This window comes from Medicago sativa, chromosome 7, assembly GCF_051527215.1.
Source record: "Medicago sativa cultivar Bolivia chromosome 7, Bolivia_mono, whole genome shotgun sequence".
Lineage (NCBI taxonomy): Eukaryota > Viridiplantae > Streptophyta > Magnoliopsida > Fabales > Fabaceae > Medicago > Medicago sativa.
The window spans coordinates 57,694,273-57,718,297 of record NC_140755.1 but is presented as its reverse complement, the minus strand read 5'-3'; the positions used below and the strand labels follow the sequence as shown (position 1 = coordinate 57,718,297).

General features: G+C 35.8%; 2 protein-coding genes, 1 long non-coding RNA gene and 1 pseudogene across 4 annotated transcripts; 3 read left to right on the top strand and 1 right to left on the bottom strand.

The window, feature by feature from the left end:
* Positions 1–4,047: 4,047 nt before the first annotated feature.
* On the top strand, positions 4,048–5,548 carry LOC146907092 (FBD-associated F-box protein At4g10400-like). 2 transcript variants are annotated; one of them, XM_085729614.1, is made up of 3 exons: positions 4,048–4,788; positions 4,875–5,015; positions 5,100–5,548. In XM_085729614.1, the coding sequence occupies exons 1-3, from the start codon at positions 4,048–4,050 to the stop codon at positions 5,376–5,378; spliced, it is 1,161 nt and encodes a 386-aa protein (XP_085585740.1). In that variant the 3' UTR covers positions 5,379–5,548. The 2 variants fall into 2 exon arrangements, with proteins under 2 accessions (XP_085585740.1, XP_085585739.1); XM_085729613.1 differs by having other exon boundaries at positions 4,872–5,015.
* A 722-nt stretch (positions 5,549–6,270) lies between these two features.
* Positions 6,271–8,314, top strand: LOC146907091 (uncharacterized). The gene is made up of 2 exons (XR_015019286.1): positions 6,271–6,989; positions 7,983–8,314. It is a non-coding gene; the product is annotated as an uncharacterized LOC146907091 (long non-coding RNA).
* A 3,901-nt stretch (positions 8,315–12,215) lies between these two features.
* On the bottom strand, positions 12,216–13,505 carry LOC146907090 (uncharacterized). The gene is made up of 2 exons (XM_085729028.1): positions 12,870–13,505; positions 12,216–12,617 (listed from the first exon to the last, which is right to left on the bottom strand). The coding sequence occupies exons 1-2, from the start codon at positions 13,503–13,505 to the stop codon at positions 12,216–12,218; spliced, it is 1,038 nt and encodes a 345-aa protein (XP_085585154.1).
* Positions 13,506–22,253: 8,748 nt separating this feature from the next.
* LOC146907089 (putative F-box/FBD/LRR-repeat protein At5g22670) lies at positions 22,254–23,749 on the top strand (annotated as a pseudogene).
* The last annotated feature ends 276 nt before the right edge of the window (positions 23,750–24,025 follow it).

The window sequence follows — 24,025 nt, the reverse complement described above, 5'->3', positions numbered from 1 at the left end:
CTTTATATATTAGATTCTATCAATGCAATGCTAAGATTTGATGGTTTTTTAAGGCATGACCTCTGTTTCATTTTGACTTCATTGTCATTTAGATTTTCAAATATATATTGGGTTTTATGTATTTAAATTAATGCTAGATCCTTTCAACTTATTCATTTCTTATCTTATCTTGTTGGTGATGTTTTACAAGACTTATATCAATGAATGTCATTTTCTGGCGTCTTGTGGACTTGTGGGAGGAGTAATGGATATCAAAATTTGCTACACAGACTAGAGTAGTAGGACGACTATAGTAGTAGAACACCATCATGATTTTAAAGGAAAATAGGTGGCGGGGTTTTAGTTTGTATTTCGCTCGAGAGTCGAGACTATGAGTCAGGTATAATATCATCCTTACTAAGGTACCTTTTAGAATTTAATCACTAATTGTTTCTCATGAAGTCTTTCATCCACTTGCTATAGTAATTGAAATCAAGGCCTACATAATATTGAGACTCGGTTTCTTTTCTGCTAATTTGAATATCTAGTATCAATGAAAATCATTTAGGTTGCTAAGCTCCTTTGTTAACACACTAATGAGAAAAAGTAAAGAAAGAAGAGAAAGGAATTCTTTGCTCAAATATTTGAGTCTTATATAACCTTTATTTATTTACCTTTTGTTTAATATATTCTGTGTAATTGAGCTTGTTATCAGTACTATACAAATGTTCTTGCAGTATTAGATTGTGCATTGCATATAATTAATATTAATTTTTGAGTTACTAGAGACATGCTTGACTTTGTTAGTTTTTTTTCCTCATATGCTATTTGTTTTCCCCATTGACCAAATTACATAATCTTCCTTATAAATCTCATTTAACCACTACCAAGGCCTGTGTTACAATGTAGGCTATGGGAAATAGTGAATCAGCACATGTTATTACGGTTAATGGAACGAGGAATATTCAGTTGCACCATAATAGAATATTAGAATGACTACACGGCAGTGACCACTGATAGATGACGAAACAGAATTTTAATTTTAAGCTAAATTTTTTTAGACAAAGTGGGTAGGAGTTGTGCAAAAATATTGTGTGGAAGATTTTGTCTCTTTGGGCTTGGAGGTTGGCATACAAACCTCATTGATCTTCAAAACTTTCTAAATTTTGTATACTGGTTCCTTGCATACTAGTTAGGGGTTTGGTTTGCATTTTGCTATTGCTATAATGATTGCATACTTGTTTGGAATTTGGTTTGCATTTGATATTCATGTTACTAATTGCATATTGATTTATTGCATATTTATTTGCATTTAGTCTGCATTTCCTTTTTGCTTGTATTTATTGCATACTGGTTTTGGGTGATTAATAATAATGCTTGTAGTGCCAAGAGAAGACTCGTACTTATGACACTGTTGTTCGACATTTAACTAGAAATGGTATTTTCTCGCTTGAGTATGTCAAAAGTGAGAAAAATCTTAGACCCTTATACAAAAGGATTGCCCCAGGAAAGTTGTCTTGGAGACACAGGAAGAGCATAAAGATGTGAATAGAGGAATGTATGCCGTGTGGTAGTGCTTAATGTGAGGATGAGTGATAAGCTCTTAGTAGGCACAGTGCTATAGAAGTAAACATATTGATTTGAGATTTCATTTTCTCAGTGACCTCATTAAAGATGGAATGATTGATCTAGTTCATTACAAAACGAATTATTTCTGACATCATAACATAGCCTTTAAAGAGGGCACCTTCGAGCATCTTCAAGTAGATTGAATGTCTATAAAATGGTAGATTAAACTGATAAAAAAATTTTGCAATATATTCAGTTTAAAGGATGATTTATTAGATCTTTGTATAGTTAGTCCTCCCTTTGTTTTAACGATGATTCAGTTTTGTTTAGTTTAAAAGATGATTTTCTTAGTTTTAATTTTTACTCAGTTTTGGAGATTAGTTGGTTGTGTCATGTAGCTAAGCTCCTTTCTGTAACATTTTCCGAAAAGTATAGCTTCATTGTCATTTGTCAATTCTCTTTGTTATACAGAACCTAGTAACGTGTATGTTTTTCGGATACCCCTATCCTAAAATAATATTGGCTCAGAATGTACAAAACACCAAAAATAATGAAAGTCAATTTCAAACAATATAACAAAATGCATAAGATACTAGTTTATTAGTATTTTGGAAGTTACTAGATGAAATACCACATTGAATAAAAGTGGTTTGTCTACATGATAATAAATCATATAGGGCATGAAATTCCAAGATGAAAAAAAAGTACGGCCAAGGAGTCTGACTCAAGAAGATAAAAATGGTCACTTATGAAAACTAAAATTCACCATTTATCATAACAAGAGGCAATCATCTCAGTAATGGATTTCAACGATTACACAAATATGTTTCTGCCCTTCATTTTGATCGTGCTATGTTTTAATTTTGATCGTTTTATGTTTTCGTCCTTTATAGACACCATTACATAAGTATCCCAAAAACTATTAAGCTTCAAGAGTGGGTGGTAATTTTTTTTTTTTATCAAAGCAATGAAAATAAAATGCAAACCAGTATTAAGCCTTGTACCTGTTTACACAAAAGAAAGAATAACAAACCCCTAAAGAATTATAATAAGAAATAGTAGCAGTTATGCAGAATATTTGAGTATCAAACCTTCCTAATCCTCTAATCACAAATATTTAGGATTGTTTTTGATTGCACCCATTTTGGAACGAGTTCGTATGTGCTCACTACTTGTGTTTTTTGGTGAAGCTTGTCTATTTGTCTGCTTCTTTTGCTTTTTGTTTCTAGTTGTTGATGGACATACACGACTAGACTCATGCTAATCATTAGTACAATCCCCCCAAAACTTTTGTAAAATGTCCACACTTCTTTGAGCTTAACAGAGGATTAGGAAAGTTTGATACTCAAATATTCTGCATAACTGCTACTATTTCTTATTAGAATTCTTTAGGGGTTTGTTGTTCCTTCTTTTGTGTAAACAAGTACAGGCTTAATACTGGTTTGCATTTTATTTTCTTCGCTTTGATAAAATAAAATAAAACATTAATTACCACCCACTTTTGAAAACAAATTTTTTTGCAAGGACGAGATTTTTTTTTTTTTTACAGGGATCAAAAGCCAAATGCACTATATTTGCAAGGACCTTTCAAATATTTTAGACTTTTATTTTTTTCCTATAGACATAAAATTCAGAAAAATTATAAGAATCAAAATCCTAATTCAATGTAGGGTTGAATTTTTTTCATGAGTTTTTGCAGACATTCGTAGGATGTTAAAATATGATTTTCCGCCTAAAATTAGAATTTTCCGACAAATGACGAATAGTTATGAATTTTTTTTTTTTGAGAGAGAAAATAGTTATGAATTTTTAAAGCGCCAACAACTTCAAAAATAAAGAAAACAGCAGAAACTTGACTTATAAATTAAATTTTAAGCTAATTATCTACAAAGAAAATTATCTAGAAAAATATATAGAAAGGATATGCAATTTTGTTCCAAGTAAACATATTCACGAGATATGCAATTTTGTCCGCTAATTTTTCTAGCATATTTATAACATGAAACCTACACAACAAAAAATTAGGGTTTTTAAACCACCGAAAAATTTTACGATTGCAATTTTAGAGAGACACGATAGCAAAAAAACCTATGGGGTCGCTTCTATAATTAGATAATCAGAACCAAAAATCATCTCTACATTGAAAAACAAATTAGTCATGAATTTTCTTTGCCTAATTAATTTGTTGAAAAAGTGGGAACTAGTTACTAGTTAGTAGAATTTTGGGGTTAGTACTAGTTTAAACATTAAGGTGATAGATATATAATTCCAAAACCCTCGTTCATTCACGTTGCACAAGTCTCAGAACAAAACTGCTGCATTCCTTCTAACCGTTTCCCTTTTCTCAGTCGCTTTCCAAAGCCTTCCGTCAATTTTGTACAACATGTGCAAGTGCATCCAATTCTACTCACTGTGTGATGATTCAAATCTCAATTTTTAAACAGATAGATTTTATTTGAACTATGCTTTTGGATTAGGGTTAGGGCTTTAAGCTTTGAAATGCCACGCTCAATTCCAACTGAAGATAGGATTAGCTCCTTACCAGATCCGATTATTTGTCACATCCTCTCTTTTCTTCCAACCAAAATCTCTGCTGCCACAACCATCCTCTCGAAGAGATGGAAACCACTATGGCTCTCAGTTTCCACTCTCCACCTCGACGACGAAACCTTCCCAAACTACGACTCCTTTTTCAGAATTGTGTCCTCCATCTTTCTCTCACGAGACATCACCTTACCCGTCCGATCTTTCTGCCTCAAATTTTCACAAACTTCTACCCATCACTCACACGATATCAATCTATTTGTCCACGCTGTTGCGCAACGAAGGGGAATTGAGAACCTCAATCTCGAAATATCTAGCATGCTTTTCTGTAAAGTCAAGTTACCTCCTAGTATTTTCAGTTGTAAAACCCTCGTAGTTCTTAATTTGAAAGGGCTAAATGTGAATGATCTTTCTCAATTGGTTCTAGATTTCCCTCTCCTAAAAACTCTTCATCTATGGTTCATGTGTTTCAAAGGTCTTGGACATTTGGTAAAGCTTCTATCAGGATGTCCCCTTCTAGAGGAATTGCTAATAAGATCGATGTATGTGGAGAATGCCAACGAGTCACTTGTTTTAGCGGAAAACTTTCAATGCTTACCGAATTTGATTAGAGCAAACATTTATGGCTTGTTATTCCGTAATGTCAATGTTCTGATTACTTTGCTTTGCAGGGCAAAGATTCTGTGTGTCGAACTGGTAAGAATATTATATGACTCTCCAATATAGGTTTAAAAGAAATTAGGGTTTATTTCATTTATAACTTTTGTATATCACTGCAGGAGGACACTTATAACCATTTCCCTATGTTTCAAAATCTAATCCACATGGAACTTATTTTTAACCATAAACGATGTGAGGAGTGGCAGTGGGTGATAGAAGTGTTGAGACGTTGTCCCAAACTTCAAAAGCTTACCATTCATGAGGTTTTGTTTTTATCTAAAAAAAATTTACCTCAACAGTTTTTAACCCTTTTTATTTTATTTACGAAATATTTGAATTGTTGACAGGATTCTGTGAATCAAGATGAAGGTGTGTGTAATTGGATGGATCCAACAATTGTTCCTGAATGCCTTTCAACACAACTCAAAATATGCTTGCTTAAAGGCTGTAAATGCACAGATTGTGAGCTTCAATTTGCAAAATTTATTATGCAGAATTCAAAAGTACTTGATACCATATCAATCAAGAGTGCCTCTTCCATATGCATAAGTGTCAAGTACCAAATGATAACGAAAATGGCCTCGTCAACAAGGGCCTCAGCAACATGTAAACTCTTATTTGAATGATGGCAGTTAGGGCATAGTTGCAATAGTTTTATATGTTACCTTTTTCTATTAGATTAGATTCTACATATGCACTCCTAAGATTTGATAGTGTTTTCGAAGGCATGACTTCTTTTTCATTTTGACCTCTGTCCTTTAGATTTTCAAATATATATTGGCTTTCATGTATTAAATTGATGGTAGATCCTTGCCACTTTTTAATTTCTTATCTAATTGATGATGTTTTACATGAGTTGTATCGATATGAATGTCATTTTCTGGCGTCTTGCGGACTTGTGGGAACGGGTAATGGATATCAAAATTTGCTACATAGACTATAGTAGTAGAACACCATCGTGATTTTAATGGAAAATAGGTCGCATGGTTAGTTTGTGTGCTTGGCTTAAGAGTATGCGAATCATGTATAATATCATTCTCACCATGGTAGCTCTTAAAATTTAATCAGTAATTACTTCTCACCATGATATAGTAATTGGAATCAAGGCCTACGACAATTGGGAGTTGATTTCTTTTCCAATAGTTTTAATATCTAGGTTTAAATAAAAATTATTTAGATTGCTAAGCTCCCTTATTAACATTATTGAGGAAAAATAAAGAAAGATAGAGAAATGAAATATTCTTCACTCAAATATTATACTCTTATATCAACGGTTTGGGGGCTACTATTCTGGACCGATCAGAAGACCAATCATATGTTACCACGTGGCATAACTTACACCGCCTTAAGGCTCTGCGCCTGAGGGAACACGCCAGCTCAAGCACATCGTGCCACAAACACTACAAGAATAATGACCTTTTGCCAAGGATTTTGACAAGGGTTTGAAACCCCTAGCAAATTTGCCAGGGAAATTGCCAAGGACAACTGTTGGCATACAACACAGGGGTATGCCCTCACTAAACCCCTGGTTTTTTGCAAGGCGCCAATGTTGAAAATTCAAAAGGAGATGCATGCAGGTGTGGCAGGTGAAAAGCAAGGCAATGTCAGCAAAAAACCAGGGCCTATGCCAGGGACAGCCCCTCGGTTTTGCAAAAAGTAGAGGAATCTTTGTTGTGATTATTATTATTATCATTATTATTATTATTATATTGTTATTATTTTCCTTTTATTTTATTCCTCATTTCTTTCAAGAACAAAACACCACACATGTTCTCTTACTCCAATTGTTATATTTTTCCCTCTCTCTCTCTTGTTTAAACAACAACAACAACAACTCAGCATGTCTCTTTTTTTTTTCCTCCTCAACCACCACCGTCAACTTCTAGCGGCCGTAGCTCTTCCGTTCGGCCTCGTTTGAAAACCCTACCACTGCCATTGAACTCATCTCTTCTTCCTCTTCAAAAACCACCCTCTTATTTCAATATCAGTGATGTTTCAAAAACCCCAACCATCACCTTCTCTCTTACTTTCCGGTCACCGTGAACCACCACTTGAAAAACTAAACACACCATCTTCTTCCTTGTGATGTCCACAGCAAAACCCCTAAACTTATTTCTTGATCGGAGCATTTTCACCGGTGACCACCGTGCCAGGGCGAACCTCCACCGCGTCGGGAATCATCTCCGCCGCGCCGGAAAACGTGATTGTAACCATGTCACATCCTTTCTTTCTTTTTGGTGAGCTTCATCTTCAACCTTGTCTCTAAATTAATTTTTAAGAGATTTAATTATTTATTTTCGGATTTTGGTGAAATGCATAAAATTAGACATGTTATTTTTGTTAAATTGATGATTTTAAGCTTCCTAATAAGGCCTAAGGGGATATATTGGACCCAGTTGCTGTTTTGGTCTTATTTGGTACTAGGCATCCTTGAAAATCATAGTTTAGGGTAATGTAGGCTTAAACCAATATTCTTTTGAATTTGAGTTTTGAATTGTTTTGTGTGAGGAAATGTTGATGAGGTTTAGATTTGGAAATAATTATATCAAATTTGGATTTGAAATGGAGAACTTATTTAGGCATGTGACTTTTGTTGTGAAAATGATGAGTATATGGTTTATTTGAAACCTTGATATATATTGGTTAGGTTCTGAGACTATATTGGTTGGTAATGAGAGCTAGAAGTTAAGGTAGCATTTTTTAATTGGAGTTGTAAGTCGTTGGGATACAATTTAGAAAGATTGGGAAGGAGATTGATGTAAGTTTAAAGACTATTTTTCTTGAAGTTAAGAAGATTGAAATATATTTGAAGAGTGAGTTTGTTGATCACAACTAAGTGAAACTGTTTGTATGTGAATGTGGATTTGGGTTCAAACGATACATTTCTTTTAGTTTGATGTCATGAGATTTAGGAGTTAATTCATAATAATGAATTTCACATGGTCCCTTGTGCCTACTAGAATAGTTTAACTTGATGATACCCTTTAATAGATTTGTGCTCATAGTTTAGTTGCAAACTGATTTTTAGAGTGTGACGAAATAACTTATTTTTCTATTATAAATGATGTAACACTATAATTTGATGTTGACCACATTAGTAATTTAAATTGTTTAAACTCCCTTTTCTTGATACTTGACTACTAATTAGGATCTTCATTGAATTAATTCTAACTCCAATTAATTTGTGTGCTGGATGGTTCAATGCTCCTTCTTTATATTGGTCATCAAAGTCATATGCTTAGAGCAGCATGTTCGTGCATTTGCGCTTTGGATCGGAATAATGGAGTCAATGTTCTGTAATTGTTGGCGAACATCGGTAAACTTAAGGTGGGGGCTGATTAACCATTAAGGGTATTTTGGGAATAGAACTATTGTGTGATTATGAATGTTTGGATGATTTCTTATTTATTTGAAATATATTAATTGCTTTGATTGAGTGTTTTGTGTTTTACCTGTTATGTGTTGTTATGATTCATTGCTTGTTTGTTTGTTAATCTGATTGGTTCTGTAAATTGTGATGATTGTGTTATGAGTTGATTACCCATATTATTTTATCGTTTTTCATGCCTATTAATTAGACTTAATATTATTAAGTGTGATATTGTCTTATTTATATGCATTTAATTGTGTTATAAAATTAATTTTAAATTTTGTTTAAAATGTATTTTATTAATTAAAATGATTTTTGAAACATTTAATTGTATTTCAAAAATAAATTTTAAAAAAAAATCAATTTTTTAATTAATTTAAATACAATTTATTAATTAAAATTATTTTTATAATATTTAATTAATTGATAAAATATTCGTTTTCATAAATAAAACATTTTTTTTAAAAAATAATATACACTTTGCCAGGGGTTAAACCCCTCACAAATCCCTGGTTTTTTGCTGATCTGATTTGACCTTCCACCAGTCAGTCAGTGCGTCAGTCAATGCGTCAGTCAGTTGCAGAAAAAAGTGAGGGAATTTGCCAGGGGTTATGACAGGGAAAAAGCCAGGCCATATACCAGGGGTTGAGCCCCTCGTTTTTTTCCCAGGGGTGTAACCCCTGGCAAAGGGTTAGCGACGAGCGCTTTTGCGAGTGCTTGTGCCCCTGGGAAATTCCCTCACAAATGTCCAGTTTGCCAGGGATTCTGTCCTTTTGCCAGGGATTTTACCCCTGGCAAAAGGTAATGTTTCTTGCAGTGAAAGAAGACCGCTCCCGCGCGAGGATCACCTTATGTGTCCTCTAACCATCCCTAATCATACGCCGCATAACCCGAAGACAATTATACCCAAAACGCTCCTATATAAGGGTGAACTTGCTTCACCCTCAAAGGACGATTCACTTTTCACAACACTTTCTGAAGGTGGGAAAAACACAAGAAGGGGGGGTTGAATTGTGTTTTGGAAAATTCTTCGTTTCTCCTAAAAACTAAACACACTGGTCAGAAGCTAAGTGATACAGCTTCTGAAGTGATAATCAAAATCTGAACTCAGCGGAATAAAACAGAGAGAGAAGAAGAACGACACAAAGCAATTATACAGGTTCCTTCCACAATCCGGAAGTAGTCCTGTCCCCCTTGCACTTCCAAGGAGAGTTCACTAGAATGTAATATCTGATTACAAATGTTCAAGCACACAAGCAAGAGACTTCCTTTGCTCAAGCACACTTTGCAAGAGTCTTCCTATGCTCAAGAACACAATCAAGAGACTTCTATGCTCAAGCACAACTGCAAGAGACTTCCCAGATCAAGCACAACTGCAAGAGACTTCTAAACAAAATTACACAGAAAATTGTTTAAGGTTGAACACTTGATATACAATCAGGGGTGCTCACAATACAAATCAGATACAGACTCTAAGACTTAAGAATTTCTAAGATATGACTTTAAGACACAGAAATTATAAGTGAATGCAGAACAATTTCAGCAGAGGTTTTGCACTTGTAAAAATGTTGAGAGTTTTTCGTTCAGCATTGCCAATTCTCTAAGTCTTCACTCCTTTATATAGAGGTGTGAAAGAGACGTTGTGAAATTGCCAGCACATCAAAGAGTCTTTGTTGAAGCTTGATCTTTCACCAATGATCTTTTGCCTGATTTGGTTGTTGTCCTATGAAGAACCAATTTGAAATCCATTCCCATTGTGAAGGAACATCTTTGCAGGCATAGCTGTTATTCTGGAGTTGTTTTCTTGTCCTGTAGCGTAGACACAAAACAGAGTAGTGGAGAAGGTGGTTGTACAGTTCGTACAAAGTACAATGTCAACGCTCTTTGAAGATAAGCTTCCAACGCCTTCAAATCTTCACCAAAATGACCGTTGTAGCTTTCCACTAGTCTTCTGCAGTTTTTTCGAATCCAATAGACAGCTTTTGAAGTGTTGATCTTTGAATCTTCAGCTTGTGGTGATAATCAGCTTCTGATGAGCTTCAGCTTCTGATCAAGTCGCTTCTGAACTATCTGCTTCTGATGACTATCCGCTTCTGAAGGCTATCTGCTTCTGTTGACTTTCAACTTCTGATGACCTTCAGCTTCTGATGACCTTCAGCTTCTGATGACGTCATCATTCTTCAGGAGCACTTATAACTTCAGATGCACTTCATTTCAGATGCTTCAAGCTTCCCTTTCTTTTAGTCCTTAGCTCTCTTTTTGTTCTTCAGAACCTTTATATGATGTAAATTTTTTAACTATGGTCCTGTACACTTGAACAAATATTAGCTAGTCCAATTTGCAATTTTTAATACCTTGTTATCATCAAAACTCTTTAAGGTTCATTGTTAAACACATTTTGTTCCAACAATCTCCCCCTTTTTGATGATGACAAACAATAGTATTTAAAATTGATCAATTGTTGTTAATCTAATTAACAAGTTGACTTTGGGGTTCTGAGGTTTGTAAGCTCAGAGTCAGAGGTTTGTAAGCTCTAACTCCCCCTGAGTCTGATTGTCTTTAAGGTGAGGTTTTTAAGCTCCCCCTAAGTTCTATCCAGGTTAATTAAATTCATTTAGCGCGCAATAATAATATCAGAGCTTTAAATGAAATGAATTATAGATGAGAGGAATAATGGTTCAATTAATTTTTATTTGAAATTTGATACTCCCCCTTTTTGATACACCCCTTTTTAGGTAAAACAAAAGGATAGAAGCTTTTTCAAAATTTTCAAATATTATTAATGGGGCTCAGAGCCTTTAAATACTATCACATATACTCCCCCTTTTGTCATTAGCAAAAAGCAAACAAGCAATCAAGACAAAAAGATTTGAGAAAAACTCAAACAGTAAGAGAGTATAACAAAAATCAGAACCTACAATCTTATCAACAATATAATCAGAACATAAATAAATCAGTAGAAACAGAGCAATGAATATGTATATGAACAAAAATATCAGACATTCATGAATTAGAACCAACTAAGCATCCAGAAGCGGTAAGAAGTGTAAAACAAGAAATGTTCAGAAGCAAGAACTAAAGTAGCTAAAACAAACAACAAACAAAAGATAAACACTAGGATGTGCAACTAAGGGTTGGTTTGTTGTTGTTTCTTCATCTTCTCCAATTGTTCTGCTTGCTTCTTCACCAGATCTTCAAGAGCTTGTTGCCTCTGAAGAAGTTCCAGTTCCCTTGCTTTAGCTTCCTGCTGTTGTTGTGCCATCCTTTGCCTGATCAGCTTGAACATCCTTGCCTCTCTTGTCAAGTAGTCGGCTTCTGAGAAGAATGGCTTATTTTCCAGAAGCAGTCTGGGACCTCTAGCTCTAAGGCTTTGCTTCAGATCCTTCAGAAATCTTCTGACAGTAGCTTCCTTGATTATGATGCACTTTGTTCCTTACAACCTCTATCAACTCAGTAGCTATGTTCTGTACTGATGCCCATTCTTCCTCATATGCATTTGTTAGATCAATTGTCCTTCTTTGATCAACCAGATTATGCATTTCAGAGAGAATCTTGAGTAACTCATCATCAATATAATCAGATTCCAGGATGTCCAGGGGTGGTTGTTCAAGGGTTTCTAGGTCTGAGGATTGGTCAGAAACACTAGGGGAAAGGTCTTGAACAGGATTGGATTCTGGAATGGTGAGATGTTCAAATTGAGTTGAGGATGATGGTTGGTCAGGAGCAATGTGTGAGGTTGAGGTTAAGGCTTGGAGATTGACTTGATGATTGTCAATATCCATGGGAGTGGGTTGGGGTAAAGCTTGTTCTTATTGTGGTTCAGTATGCTCTGGTTGTGGGTTAGATTGAGGTGGTTGTTGTGGTGAGTTTTGTTGAGTTTGAATGTTGGGTTGGGGGTCAATGTGAGCTTTGGGTGTTTGTTGATGTTGGGGTGATGAAGGCTTGTGTGGTTCTGGTGTATGTTGTTGGGGGGTTTCTGAAACAACTTTTTCAGCTTCTTCATTCTTCCCCTTTAAATCCATTGAAGCCAAAACAGAAGCAACTTCAACATCCTCTGCTTCTTTAACAACATAAGGAGATTCTCTAATCTTCCTCACTGCTGCTTCCTCTTTTTCTTTGGGATTGCTGGTTGATCAGGTAGAACCAAAGATGCAGCCACTTCCTCAATTGATGGCATTCCAGAACCACCAATCTTAATCTTGTCAGAAGCAGGTTTGGCTTTCTTTGTAGATTTTTCAACTTCTAAGTACTCTTCTGCAGTCATATTCCTTTTTGATTTTCTGCCTCTGGATTTAGGAAGTACACCACCATACATCTCGTCAGGTAGATCTTCCAACCTGATTCTCTCGTTGGTTGCCTCAAAGTGCTCCTTGATGTAATACATCTGCACATTAAGAGGATCCTTCTTGCAGATAGGAGGAAAGTCTCTCATGAGATCAGACCTTGCGTTGGATTCACTTAAATCAGATTCAAGCTTAGTGACCTCTCTGATAAGCTTCATATGCAAGAGTGTATGAGCATTGATGAACTTCCCAGTCTTAGTGTCAAGTAACTTATCTGTGAAGGCTTCAACTCTGCTTAATCTGTCCAAAACTCCTCCTTGATAGAATATTTCTGATAAGAGCCTTCCATAAGGAACCCAGAGTCTGTTCTGCAGCTGACTCTTTTTCAGACATTCTATCAAATACTTGAACATGTATTTTGGCACATTCACCTTTTCCTTTTTGATGAAGTGTTGGAGAAAGACCTTCTGAGCCAAATTCGGTTTCTCACTTCCACCACCTGGAAGCAAATTCTCATTCTGAATCTTCAGAAGCATCTTCTTTTCCATGTTTAAGTCAGCATATTTTCCTTCCTTCGTGGAATTGTATATAACCAAATTAGCTTTTTCTTTCCAAATGCGTTCTTCGGCAGCACTTGAAAAATCAATTCCAGAGTATTTTCCAGTTGCTTCTATACCAAGTACAACTTCTATTTGCCATTCTGCAATCCTTACTGGAATTCCACATATACTTGATCTGATTTCAACGCCGGTAAATGGCTCAAGTCCCATTTCTTCTCTCGTCTTTCCTTCCAGTTCTGGATAAAGCAAAATCATTTGCCTTTCTTCAGCTATAGACGCTTCTTTGTCGAATACCTTAGCTCTCACCCAGAAGTGCCTAACCATAGCTTCGTATCTTGGTCCATTCAACATTTTGAAGTATGACATAAGACCTTGCACTTCGTAGTAATTTCTAATCCAACACGTATGAAATGCTAGAGATGCAAAATCTACTGGATTTTCTATTTGAACCAGCAGTTCCCATGCTTCTAGTTTCATGCTTCTTCCTCTGTAGTCATAAATAGATTCTGGAGCTTCTTGATGCGAGCTTGATGATGCCATTTGATTGATTGAAGAAGATGATGATTTTGGGGTTCTAGGGTTGAGAGAATGCGCTTACTTCGCAAGAGGTTTGAAAGAAAATGTGTTTGTTTGTGAAGTGAGTAGTGTGTGAATTGTCAAAGTGTTAAGAGTAAAAACGATTGCAATTCAAAAGAGACAAACAAACATAACATTAATGACAAATTGGGGGCGCGTGAAAGTACTTTCAAAGCTATTAAATCATCATTGCCCTTTTAAGTTATACACCAATACAGACAGGCCACGTCAGAAACTCTCAGAGTAACTACCAAGTTAGTGGGCCAGAAGTTACCATAAAAAGTAACTCCCAACATTTCCACTAACTCAACTATTCAGAAGCATAAAATCCAGCTTCTGGACTTCAGATGCTGACGTCATCATCAGAAGCGCATTTTCCTCAGATCCTCAATAAAGAGCTTCTGATGGACCACTGCTTCTGAACTGACTTCAGAACCTAAAATCATATTCAGGAGCAAGCAAGCTTTAATCAGACACGTAGTGCATGTTCAAATTTTTCTTTATAAAATCAAACCTTTCAACAGTTAAAGGCTTAGTAAATATATCAGTCCATTGATTCTCAGTATCAATGAATTGTATATCTAAAATTCCTTTTTGAACATAGTCTCTGATAAAATGGTGTTTGATTTCAATATGTTTGGCTCTTGAATGCAAAATTGGATTTTTAGACAAACAAATAGCAGCAGTATTATCACAATAAATGGGAATACTGTTAGCAATTATCTGATAGTCTTCCAACTGATGTTTCATCCAAAGTAGTTGTGTACAACAACTTGCAGCTGAAATGTATTCTACTTCTGCTGTAGACATAGCAATAGTTGTTTGTCTTTTGCTAGCCCAGGATATAAGATTATCAACCAGAAATTGACAATTGTCACTGATTGATTTTCTTTCAATCCTATCACCAGCATAGTCAGCATCACAGAATCCAATTAGCTTATAATCTAAGGATTTCCTATAAAGGAGTCCTAGATTAGTTGTTCCTTTCAAATACCTGATGATTCTCTTGACAGCAGTCATATGAGATTCTCTAGGATCTGATTGGAATCTTGCACATAAGCAATACACTGAATAAAATATCTGGCCTAGATGCAGTGAGGTATAACAAAGAACCAATCATACCTCTGTATAGCTTCTGATCTACTTTAGCTCCTTCATCTTCATTGCTTAAGGTGCACGTAGGGTGCATTGGAGTGTTCATCACTTTACAATCTTCAAGCTTGAACTTCTTCAGAAGCTCCTTTGTATACTTTGATTGATGAACATAAACTCCATCTTTGCATTGGTTGATTTGAATGCCCAGGAAGAACTTCAGCTCTCCCATCATGCTCATTTCAAATTCATCCTGCATTAACTTAGAGAATTCCTTGCAAAGAGATGCATTAGTAGAACCAAATATTATATCATCAACATAAATCTGCACGACAAGAATATCTTTCCCAAGGGTCCTTCTAAAGAGTGTTGTATCAACCTGACCTCTTTTAAAATCATTTTTGATTAAGAAATTACTTAGTCTATCATACCAAGCTCTGGGAGCTTGTTTCAAGCCATATAGTGATTTCTTCAGTTTAAAAACATGGTCAAGATATTTAATATCCTCAAATCCAGGAGGTTGCTTAACATACACTTCTTCTTCAATGACACCATTAAGAAAAGCACTCTTGACATCCATCTGATATAATATTATGCCATGATTAACTGCATAAGACAGAAGTAACCTGATTGCTTCCAGTCTTGCAACTGGAGCAAATGTTTCAGTATAATCAATCCCTTCTTGTTGACTGTAACCTTGCGCAACAAGTCTTGCTTTGTTTCTTGTTACTTCTCCTTGCTCATTCAACTTGTTTCTGAATACCCATTTTGTTCCAATAATGTTCTTGTGCTGAGGTTTGGGTACCATATCCCACACATCATTTCTTTGAAACTGATTCAACTCTTCTTGCATATCTAAGATCCATCCATCATCTGAAAGTGCTTCATCAACTGTTGTAGGTTCAATCATTGAGATCAGTCCAATCATTGACTCTTCTTGTCTAAAGTATGATCTTGTTCTTCTTGGACTATCTTTGTTTCCAATTATTAGCTCCTCAGGATGTGAAGACTTGTGCTTGAATGTGTTTCTAGGAGGATCTGCTTGATGTGAGCCATCTTGGGCTTCATCAGAAGCAGCTTCATTTTGCGCTTCTGATGTGGGTTCAGCTTCTGGACTCTCTTCAGATTCAGCTATCTGATCAGGTTCTGGAGTAACTTCAGGAACCTGTATCACTGCAAAACTTTCACCTTGCTTTGATGTTTTATCTTCAAGCTCTTTGTCATCAAATTTAACGTGCATAGATTCTTCAACACAGAGTGTCTCTAAATTATACACTCTGTATGCCTTTGACCTTTCAGAGTAACCTAAGAAGATTCCTCTTTGGGCCTTGGCATCAAATTTCTTTAGGTAGAGCTTGTTATTCAGAATGTAACATGTACATCCAAATTGATGAAAGTAAGAGATATTGGGTTTTCTTCCTTTAAAGAGTTCATATGTTGTTTTCTCCAAAATAGGTCTGATATAGATCCTGTTCTGGACATAACATGTTGTATTCACTGTTTCTCTGCCCAAAAATGTTTTGGTAAATTGTTTTCATGGATCATGGTTCTGGCCATTTCTTTTAAAGTTTTATTCTTTCTCTCTACAACCCCATTTTGTTGTGGAGTTCTAGGAGAAGAAAATTCATGGACAATTCCATGTTTTTCACAAAAAGCTTCAAATGGCTCATTTTCAAACTCTCCACCATGATCACTTCTGACTTTCAAAATCTTTGATTCCTTTTCAGATTGAATTTGAGTGCAGAAACTACTGAATACATCACAAGCAACATCTTTACTCTTTATGAATTTCACCCACGTCCATCTGCTGTAATCATCAACAATGACTAATCCATATTTACTTCCATATAAGGATGCAGTACTGACTGGTCCAAACAAATCAATATGGAGTAGTTCTAAGGGTTTGGAGGTTGAAACAATGTCTTTGGTTTTAAAAGATGATTTCACAATTTTTCCTCTCTGACATGCACCACAGAGTGCATCTGAATGATAGTCAATGTCTGGTAGCCCTTTGACAAGTTGTAACATACTAAGCTTAGAGATTAATCTCCAATTAGCATGTCCCAACCTTCTGTGCCACATCCATTTCTTATCATTCACTGACAGAAGGCAAATCACCTTCTGATCAGCCAGTTCAGAAAAATTGATTTTATAGACATTATCAACTCTCTTTCCCTTGAACACAATTGATTTGTCTTCCTTGTTGATTACAGTACAGTTGGTTTTCTCAAAAAGCACATCATAACCATTATCACAAAATTGACTAATGCTCAAAAGGTTATGTTCAAGACCATCTACCAATCATACATTATTAATAGAGGTAGAGGAATTACCAACAGTTCATGTACCTATGATTTTGCCGGACTGGTTGCCTCCAAATTTCACATTTCCTCCCTTTTTCATTGTTAGGCTGAGGAACATGGACTTCTCTCCTGTCATGTGTCTTGAGCAACTGCTGTTTAGGTACCATGATCTTTGCTTTGACACTGCTCTTAGACATACCTGCATCATTGACATTTTTAGATTTAGGTACCCATTGTCCTATGGGTCCTTGAAGGTTAGTACTTAAGGTTTTACTCTTCACTTCTTGTACCTTGTGTTGTGAGTTGGGTTGCTTCTGATTAACCATCACCTTTGGTTTTGGTACTTCAGAAGCAGTAACTGTCTTCTTCTGAAACTTAGACTTCAGAACCTCAGATTTTGGTTTCACAAGACTCTGAGGAACAGGTTCTGGTCTTTTCAAGATCCTGATCTTTGAAGTCTTGGAATCAGATTTGATCATAGCCTTTGGCTTAGAGTTCTTTGGCTTTGAAGTAATCTTAGCCTTAGACCTAGAAGCTTCAGGTTCTGATTGAACAACAGTTTCCAACTCAGCACCTTCAGGTACAAAGAAGGTTTTCAGACCTTCCTTGATGCATTCACAACAAGATTTTAGATTGGTTTTCTCAATTTTCACTTCTGGAAAACCAATTCCTCTGCCATTGTTCTTGTAAATGCTATAAATCATATAAGCCACTCTGCTTCTATCAATGCCAGATATAATAAAATCTTCAAGAGCAATTTCATGGTTGCTTAAAGGTTTTTCATTACACTTTTCTTGCAGCTTCTGACATAAGAACCTGAGCTGATCTTCATATGTTTTACACATGAAGTCAAAGCCCCTAAGTCCTTGTTCAGAAGCTTTCAGATCCAATAGAGTTGATTTTTGCTGTTTTACCAAATCAGCATATTTTTCTTTTAAATCCTTCAACTTATTGGTTCTTACTTCAAAATGTGTAAGAAGTTCTTTAAGTGGCTCAACAAGTTCATCTCTGGGAATTTTAGAATATACCTCGTTTTCATCTTCTAAATCTGATCCTGCTTCTGAAGTTGCTGTAGCTACTAACCCAACAGCTACCTTTGTGTCTTCATCAGTTTCCTCTATATCAGATCCAGATTCACTCCCTAAATCATCCTAGGTTGCCATTAAACTCTGCTTGATCTGCTTCTTGAATTTGCTTGGTTTGAATGTTGACTTCTTTGACTTATCCTTTGATTTCTCCTTCTGAAGATCAGGCATTCAGCAATGAAGTGTCCAGGCTTCTTACAGTTGAAGCATCCCTTCTGATCTTCTTTCCTTGAGCTTCTGGAGTTACTCCTTCTGGCTAGAAACTTTATGTTCTTCTTGGCCAGTTTAGCAGCATGGCCATTTTAGCAGCATCTGGTTCAGAATCTGAACTTGATTGTTCTTCCTCTTCAGATTCAACCACTTTGAGAGCTTTTGATGATCTGCCTTTGGATGGAAGAGCTAGTAGACTCATGTTCATTAAGACTTAACTCATGAACTTTGAGAGAACTAACAAGATCTTCGACACTTAAAGTGTTTAAATCTTTAGCTTCTTCAATGGCAGTCACCTTTGGTCTCCATCTAGCAGGCAAGCTTCTGAGTATCTTGCTCACATGGTCAGAAGTAGGGGTGTTCAAAACCGAACCAACCCAATAGAAAAACCGCAAACCAAACCAATCCAAACCAAAACCGCAAAAAACCGCACTTGGTTCGAATGAATTCGGATGACTTTTGCATTGAACCGCGCGGTTCGGTTCGGTTTGCGGTTTGCATCTCAGCAACCGAACCAAACCAAACCAAACCGCAAGAATAATGAATATTACTTAAATATGTACTAGCCCAATTACATAGCTCAAGAATAATCTCTTTTGATTCGAATTTTCCATTGTTGCACCATCAGGTTCGATTCTAATTCCTTTCCATCTCTTTCTATTCATTTCCAGTGATGAATTTGTTTCCTTTACTTCCCAATAATTTGTTTCATGCTTATGTTTCTTCTTAACTTTACCTATTTTGATATAAGTTTTATTTAATATTTTATCATATAAACAACAAAATAAAATGCCCTATGTTTATTTTGTAACAAGTTGGCAATATTAGAGTTAATGTATTATTTTTTTATCTCGCGATAAACCGCACAAACCGAACCAATCCAAACCGCATTGGTTTGGTTTGGATGACTTTTTAAAAATCAACCGAACCAAACCAAACCGCATGCTTTTTTATCTCGCGGTTTGGATGACTTTTAAGCTCAAAACCGAACCAAACCGCACCGCGAACACCCCTAGTCAGAAGCAACATAGCTCTTCTTTAGAATCTGTAGCCCAGAGACTAAGGTTTGAAACCTTGAGTACATCTCCTCAATAGTTTTATCATCCTTCATCTTGAATAACTCATACTGATGTACAAGCATGAGAGCCTTTGCTTCTTTGACCTTCTTGCTGCCTTCATAGTTTTAACAGAGAGAAGCAAACATAGCTTTAGCAGTGGATTTGTCACTCATCTTCATGTACTCTGCTTTAGGAATAGCAGTGACAAGAGCTGCTCTGATAATATGATGCTTCTTGTAGAGTTTCTTCAACTCAGGAGTATGTTTCTTTCTATCCACAGCAGCTCCTTCTTCATCAAGAACCAAGTCACCAACTCCTTCTTCTAGTATATCCCATAGTTCTTCGTCTAAGCTCATGATATAACTATAGAGTTGGTTTTCCACCAAGAAAATTCTTCAGCATCTCCGTTGAACTTTGGAATCATTCCAACACTGGATTTCTTGTTGTCAACATTGTAATCACATGACACACCTTTGTTGTTGTTGCCAGATCCATTGCCAGAAACAGATTCGTCAGACATGTTTTTCTCAGATCATGGACGGTTACACTGTTAGGTGTTATCAACAGAACCAAGGCTCTAGATACCAATTGAAGGTGAGAAAAACACAAGAAGGGGGGGTTGAATTGTGTTTTGGAAAATTCTTCGTTTCTCCTAAAAACTGAACACACTGGTCAGAAGCTAAGTGATACAGCTTCTGAAGTGATAATCAGAATCTGAACGCAGCAGAATAAAACAGAGAGAGAGAAGAAGAACGACACAAAGCAATTATACAGGTTCCTTCCAAAATCCGAAAGTAGTCCTGTCCCCCTTGCACTTCCAAGGAGAGTTCACTAGAATGTAATATCTGATTACAAATGCTCAAGCACACAAGCAAAAGACTTCCTTTGCTCAATCACACTTTGCAAGAGTCTTCCTATGCTCAAGAACACAATCAAGAGACTTCAATGCTCAAGCACAACTGCAAGAGACTTCCCTGCTCAAGCACAACTGCAAGAGACTTCTAAACAAAATTAAACAGAAAATTGTTTAAGGTTGAACACTTGATATACAATCAGGGGTGCTCACAATACAAATCAGATACAGACTCTAAGACTTAAGAATTTCTAAGATATGACTTTAAGACACAGAAATTCTAACTGAATGCAGAACAATTTCAGCAGAGGTTTGACACTTGTAAAAATGTTGAGAGTCTTTCGTTCAGCATTGCCAATTCTCTAAGTCTTCACTCCTTTATATAGAGGTGTGAAAGAGACGTTGTGAAATTGTCAGCACATCAAAGAGTCGTTGTTGAAGCTTGATCTTTCACCAATGATCTTTTGCCTGATTTGGTTGTTGTCCTATGAAGAACCAATTTGAAATCCATTCCCATTGTGAAGGAACATCTTTGCAGGCATAGCTGTTATTCTGGAGCTGTTTTCTTGTCCTGTAGCGTAGACACAAAACAGAGTAGTGGAGAAGGTGGTTGTACAGTTCGTACAAAGTACAATGTCAACGCTCTTTGAAGATAAGCTTCCAATGCCTTCAAATCTTCACCAAAATGACCGTTGTAGCTTTCCACTAGTCTTCTGCAGTGTTTTCGAATCCAATAGACAGCTTTTGAAGTGTTGATCTTTGAATCTTCAGCTTGTGGTGATAATCAGCTTCTGATGAGCTTCAGCTTCTGATCAAGTCGCTTCTGAACTATCTGCTTCTGATGACTATCCGCTTCTGAAGGCTATCTGCTTCTGTTGACTTTCAACTTCTGATGACCTTCAGCTTCTGATGACCTTCAGCTTCTGATACGTCATCATTCTTCAGGAGCACTTATAACTTCAGATGCACTTCATTTCAGATGCTTCAAGCTTCCCTTTCTTTTAGTCCTTAACTCTCTTTTTGTTCTTCAGAACCTTTATATGATGTAAATTTTTTAACTATGGTCCTGTACACTTGAACAAATATTAGCTAGTCCAATTTACAATTTTTAATACCTTGTTATCATCAAAACTCTTTAAGGTTCATTGTTAAACACATTTTGTTCCAACATTTTCAACACACTTTTTCTCAGTTCCATTACTGACTTGAGCATCAGAGTGCTGACATGCCTGCAGGCACCTTTCGTTCCATCGCAAAGACTCAACACCGTCATACCAGAATCCATTACTGTCACACTGGAGCATTATCCGTCGTCGTTGCCACTCATCCGTTCTCACCGAACAGATCAATAATCAATTATTATAATAATAATAATCACTTCTTTGAAAAAACTATTTAATTTGTTTGCATACAACTATATAAAATGGAGCTACTATTTTTTCAACAAAAAAAATTGGAGCTAGTCTTAATATTTTTTTCATCTGAAACTGTTTTTAATTTGTTTTTCAGATCCTGGTTTTCTAAAAACTATAACAAACATATATAATACTCTTTAAAAAAATTAAGCTATAACTAACGGCCGCATAAAGCTTGTTTGTACTGATTATAATAAAAGCGATTTTGACATTCAATCATTTAATCCGGACACCACAAAAAAAAAAAAAACCAAAGTAAGGGAATATATTAATTTTTTTATTCCCCTTTAAAAAAAATTAAAAACTTAAATAAAATATTTAGTTGATAAGATCAAAGTAATATATAAAGTCTGCTGAAATATTTATGCCAAATAAAATATTCGATTTTTTTATGAAGAAAATAAAATATTAGTTTTAGAAAATAAAGAAAATAATACAAATATCGAAGAATCAAAAATATCTTACTATATATGTATATCGATGAGGTTTTGATTGTTACATTAGGTTTTGGCCTCCATCACAACATACTTACGTTCCTGTTAAGTTCTTCTGACCCTTTTTCTCAATCGCTTTTCAACCTCAATTTGATTACCATGATTTCATGACTTAGCTATAGAATTGTTTTCAACCTCAAATTCTTAACGGATCAATTTTGTTTAGAACTCTGGTTTTAGATTAGGGCTTGAGTTTTGAAATATGTCACGATCAATCCCAACCGAAGATAGGATTAGCGCATGACCGGATCCCATTATATATCACATACTTTCATTTCTCCCAACCAAACTCTCTGCGATCACGAGCGTCCTCTCAAAGAGATGGAAACCATTATGGCTCGCAGTTCCCACTCTCCACTTCGACGACAAATCCTTCCCAAACTTCATTTCCTTCCACCATTTTGTGTCCTCTGTCTTTCTCTCACGAGATATCACACTACCCCTTCAATCATTCCACCTCAAATGTGTAAAAGCTTCTAGCCGCCGCCAGCATGATATCAATCGATTTCTTCAAGCAGCTGCGCAAAATTGAGAACCTCAAACTTGAAATGTTCATCTTCTACTATCGATCTAAATTACATCCTAGCATTTTCAGTTGTAGGACCCTATTTGTTCTTCATTTGGATGGGCTAAAAATAAATGACCTTTCTCATGTGCTTGTGGATTTTCCTCTTCTTAAAATACTTTATTTGTGTAATGTACATTTCAAAGGTGTTCAATGTCTCTTGAAGTTTCTATCTGGATGTCCCATTCTTGAGGAATTGCAAATACGCACTTTACATCCGAAGGAGTCTCTGGTTGTAGAGGAAAAGATTCAGTGCTTACCAAATTTGATCAGAGCTGAGATTTATCACTTGTCTTTTAAGGCGAATGGTCTGTTTACTTTGCAGGGTGGAGTTTCTGAGGGTACATTTTTTTAATACCCAGTTGGTAAGAGAAAATTTTTGTGATTCCCCTGACAAATGATCCAAGAAAATAGGGTTTATTTGATTTCTAACTTTTTGTAAATCACAACAGGACACAGGTTTCACCCATTTCCCTACATTTCAAAATCTAACTCACATGGAACTTATTCTTTACCGTTGCGAGGAATAGCAGTGGGTGATAGAAGTGTTGAAACATTGTCCTAAACTTCAAAATCTTATAATTGACGAGGTTTTGTTATTTTTTAGGATTTTCTTCTTTTTGCCTTTAACAATATTTCACCGATTTTATATTATATATAAAAAATATTTGAATCGTTGACAGGATATTGAGAGTGAAGAGGAAGTTGTGGGTAATTGGATGGATCCGTCAATTATTCCGGAATGCCTTTCAACACAGCTCAAGACATGTTCGCTTGAAGGCTTTAAATGCATGGAATTTGGGCTTCAATTTGCAAAATATATTATGCAGAATTCAAAGTAATGAACATCTTGTCAATCAAGAGTGACTCTTCCATAGATAAAAATGCCAAGTACCAAATGTTAATGAAATCAGCTTCATGGACAAGGGCCTCTACAACATGTAAACTCTTCTTTGAATGATGGAAGTTAGGGCATAGTTGCAATAGTTCTTATATGTTATCTTTTTATATTAGAATCTATGTATGCATATGCAATGCTAAGATTTGATGGTTTCCAAAGGCATGTCCTCTGTTTCATTTTGACCTCTATGTCATTTAGATTTTCAAATATATATTAGATTTCATCTATTAAATGGATGCTATATCCTTTTAACCTTTTCATTTTCTATCTCTTCGATGAGTTTTTACATGACTTGAGCTTTTTGTCAGTACCATGCAAATGTTTTTGCAGTATTAGATTAGTTGCATTGCATATAATGGATGTCTGAGTTACTGGAGAGATATTTGACTTTGTTCCTGAGTTTTTTCTCATGTCATGTATTTTTTTTTTGCAACTGACCAAATTATATAATCTTCCTTGTATATAAATCTCATTTTACCACTACCAAGGCCAATGTAGTATATGGGAA

Bases quoted from the DNA above. Each gene is read 5' to 3' on its own strand.
- LOC146907090 (XM_085729028.1), bottom strand. From the start codon at position 13,505: ATGGCATCATCAAGCTCGCATCAAGAAGCTCCAGAATCTATTTATGAC. The intron at 12,618-12,869 runs GTCTTTCTCCAA...TTGCATATGAAG, and splicing joins AACCGAATTTGGCTCAGAAG to CTTATCAGAGAGGTCACTAA.
- LOC146907092 (XM_085729613.1), top strand. From the start codon at position 4,048: ATGCCACGCTCAATTCCAACTGAAGATAGGATTAGCTCCTTACCAGAT. The intron at 4,789-4,871 runs GTAAGAATATTA...ATATCACTGCAG, and splicing joins AGATTCTGTGTGTCGAACTG to GAGGACACTTATAACCATTT. The intron at 5,016-5,099 runs GTTTTGTTTTTA...AATTGTTGACAG, and splicing joins AAAAGCTTACCATTCATGAG to GATTCTGTGAATCAAGATGA.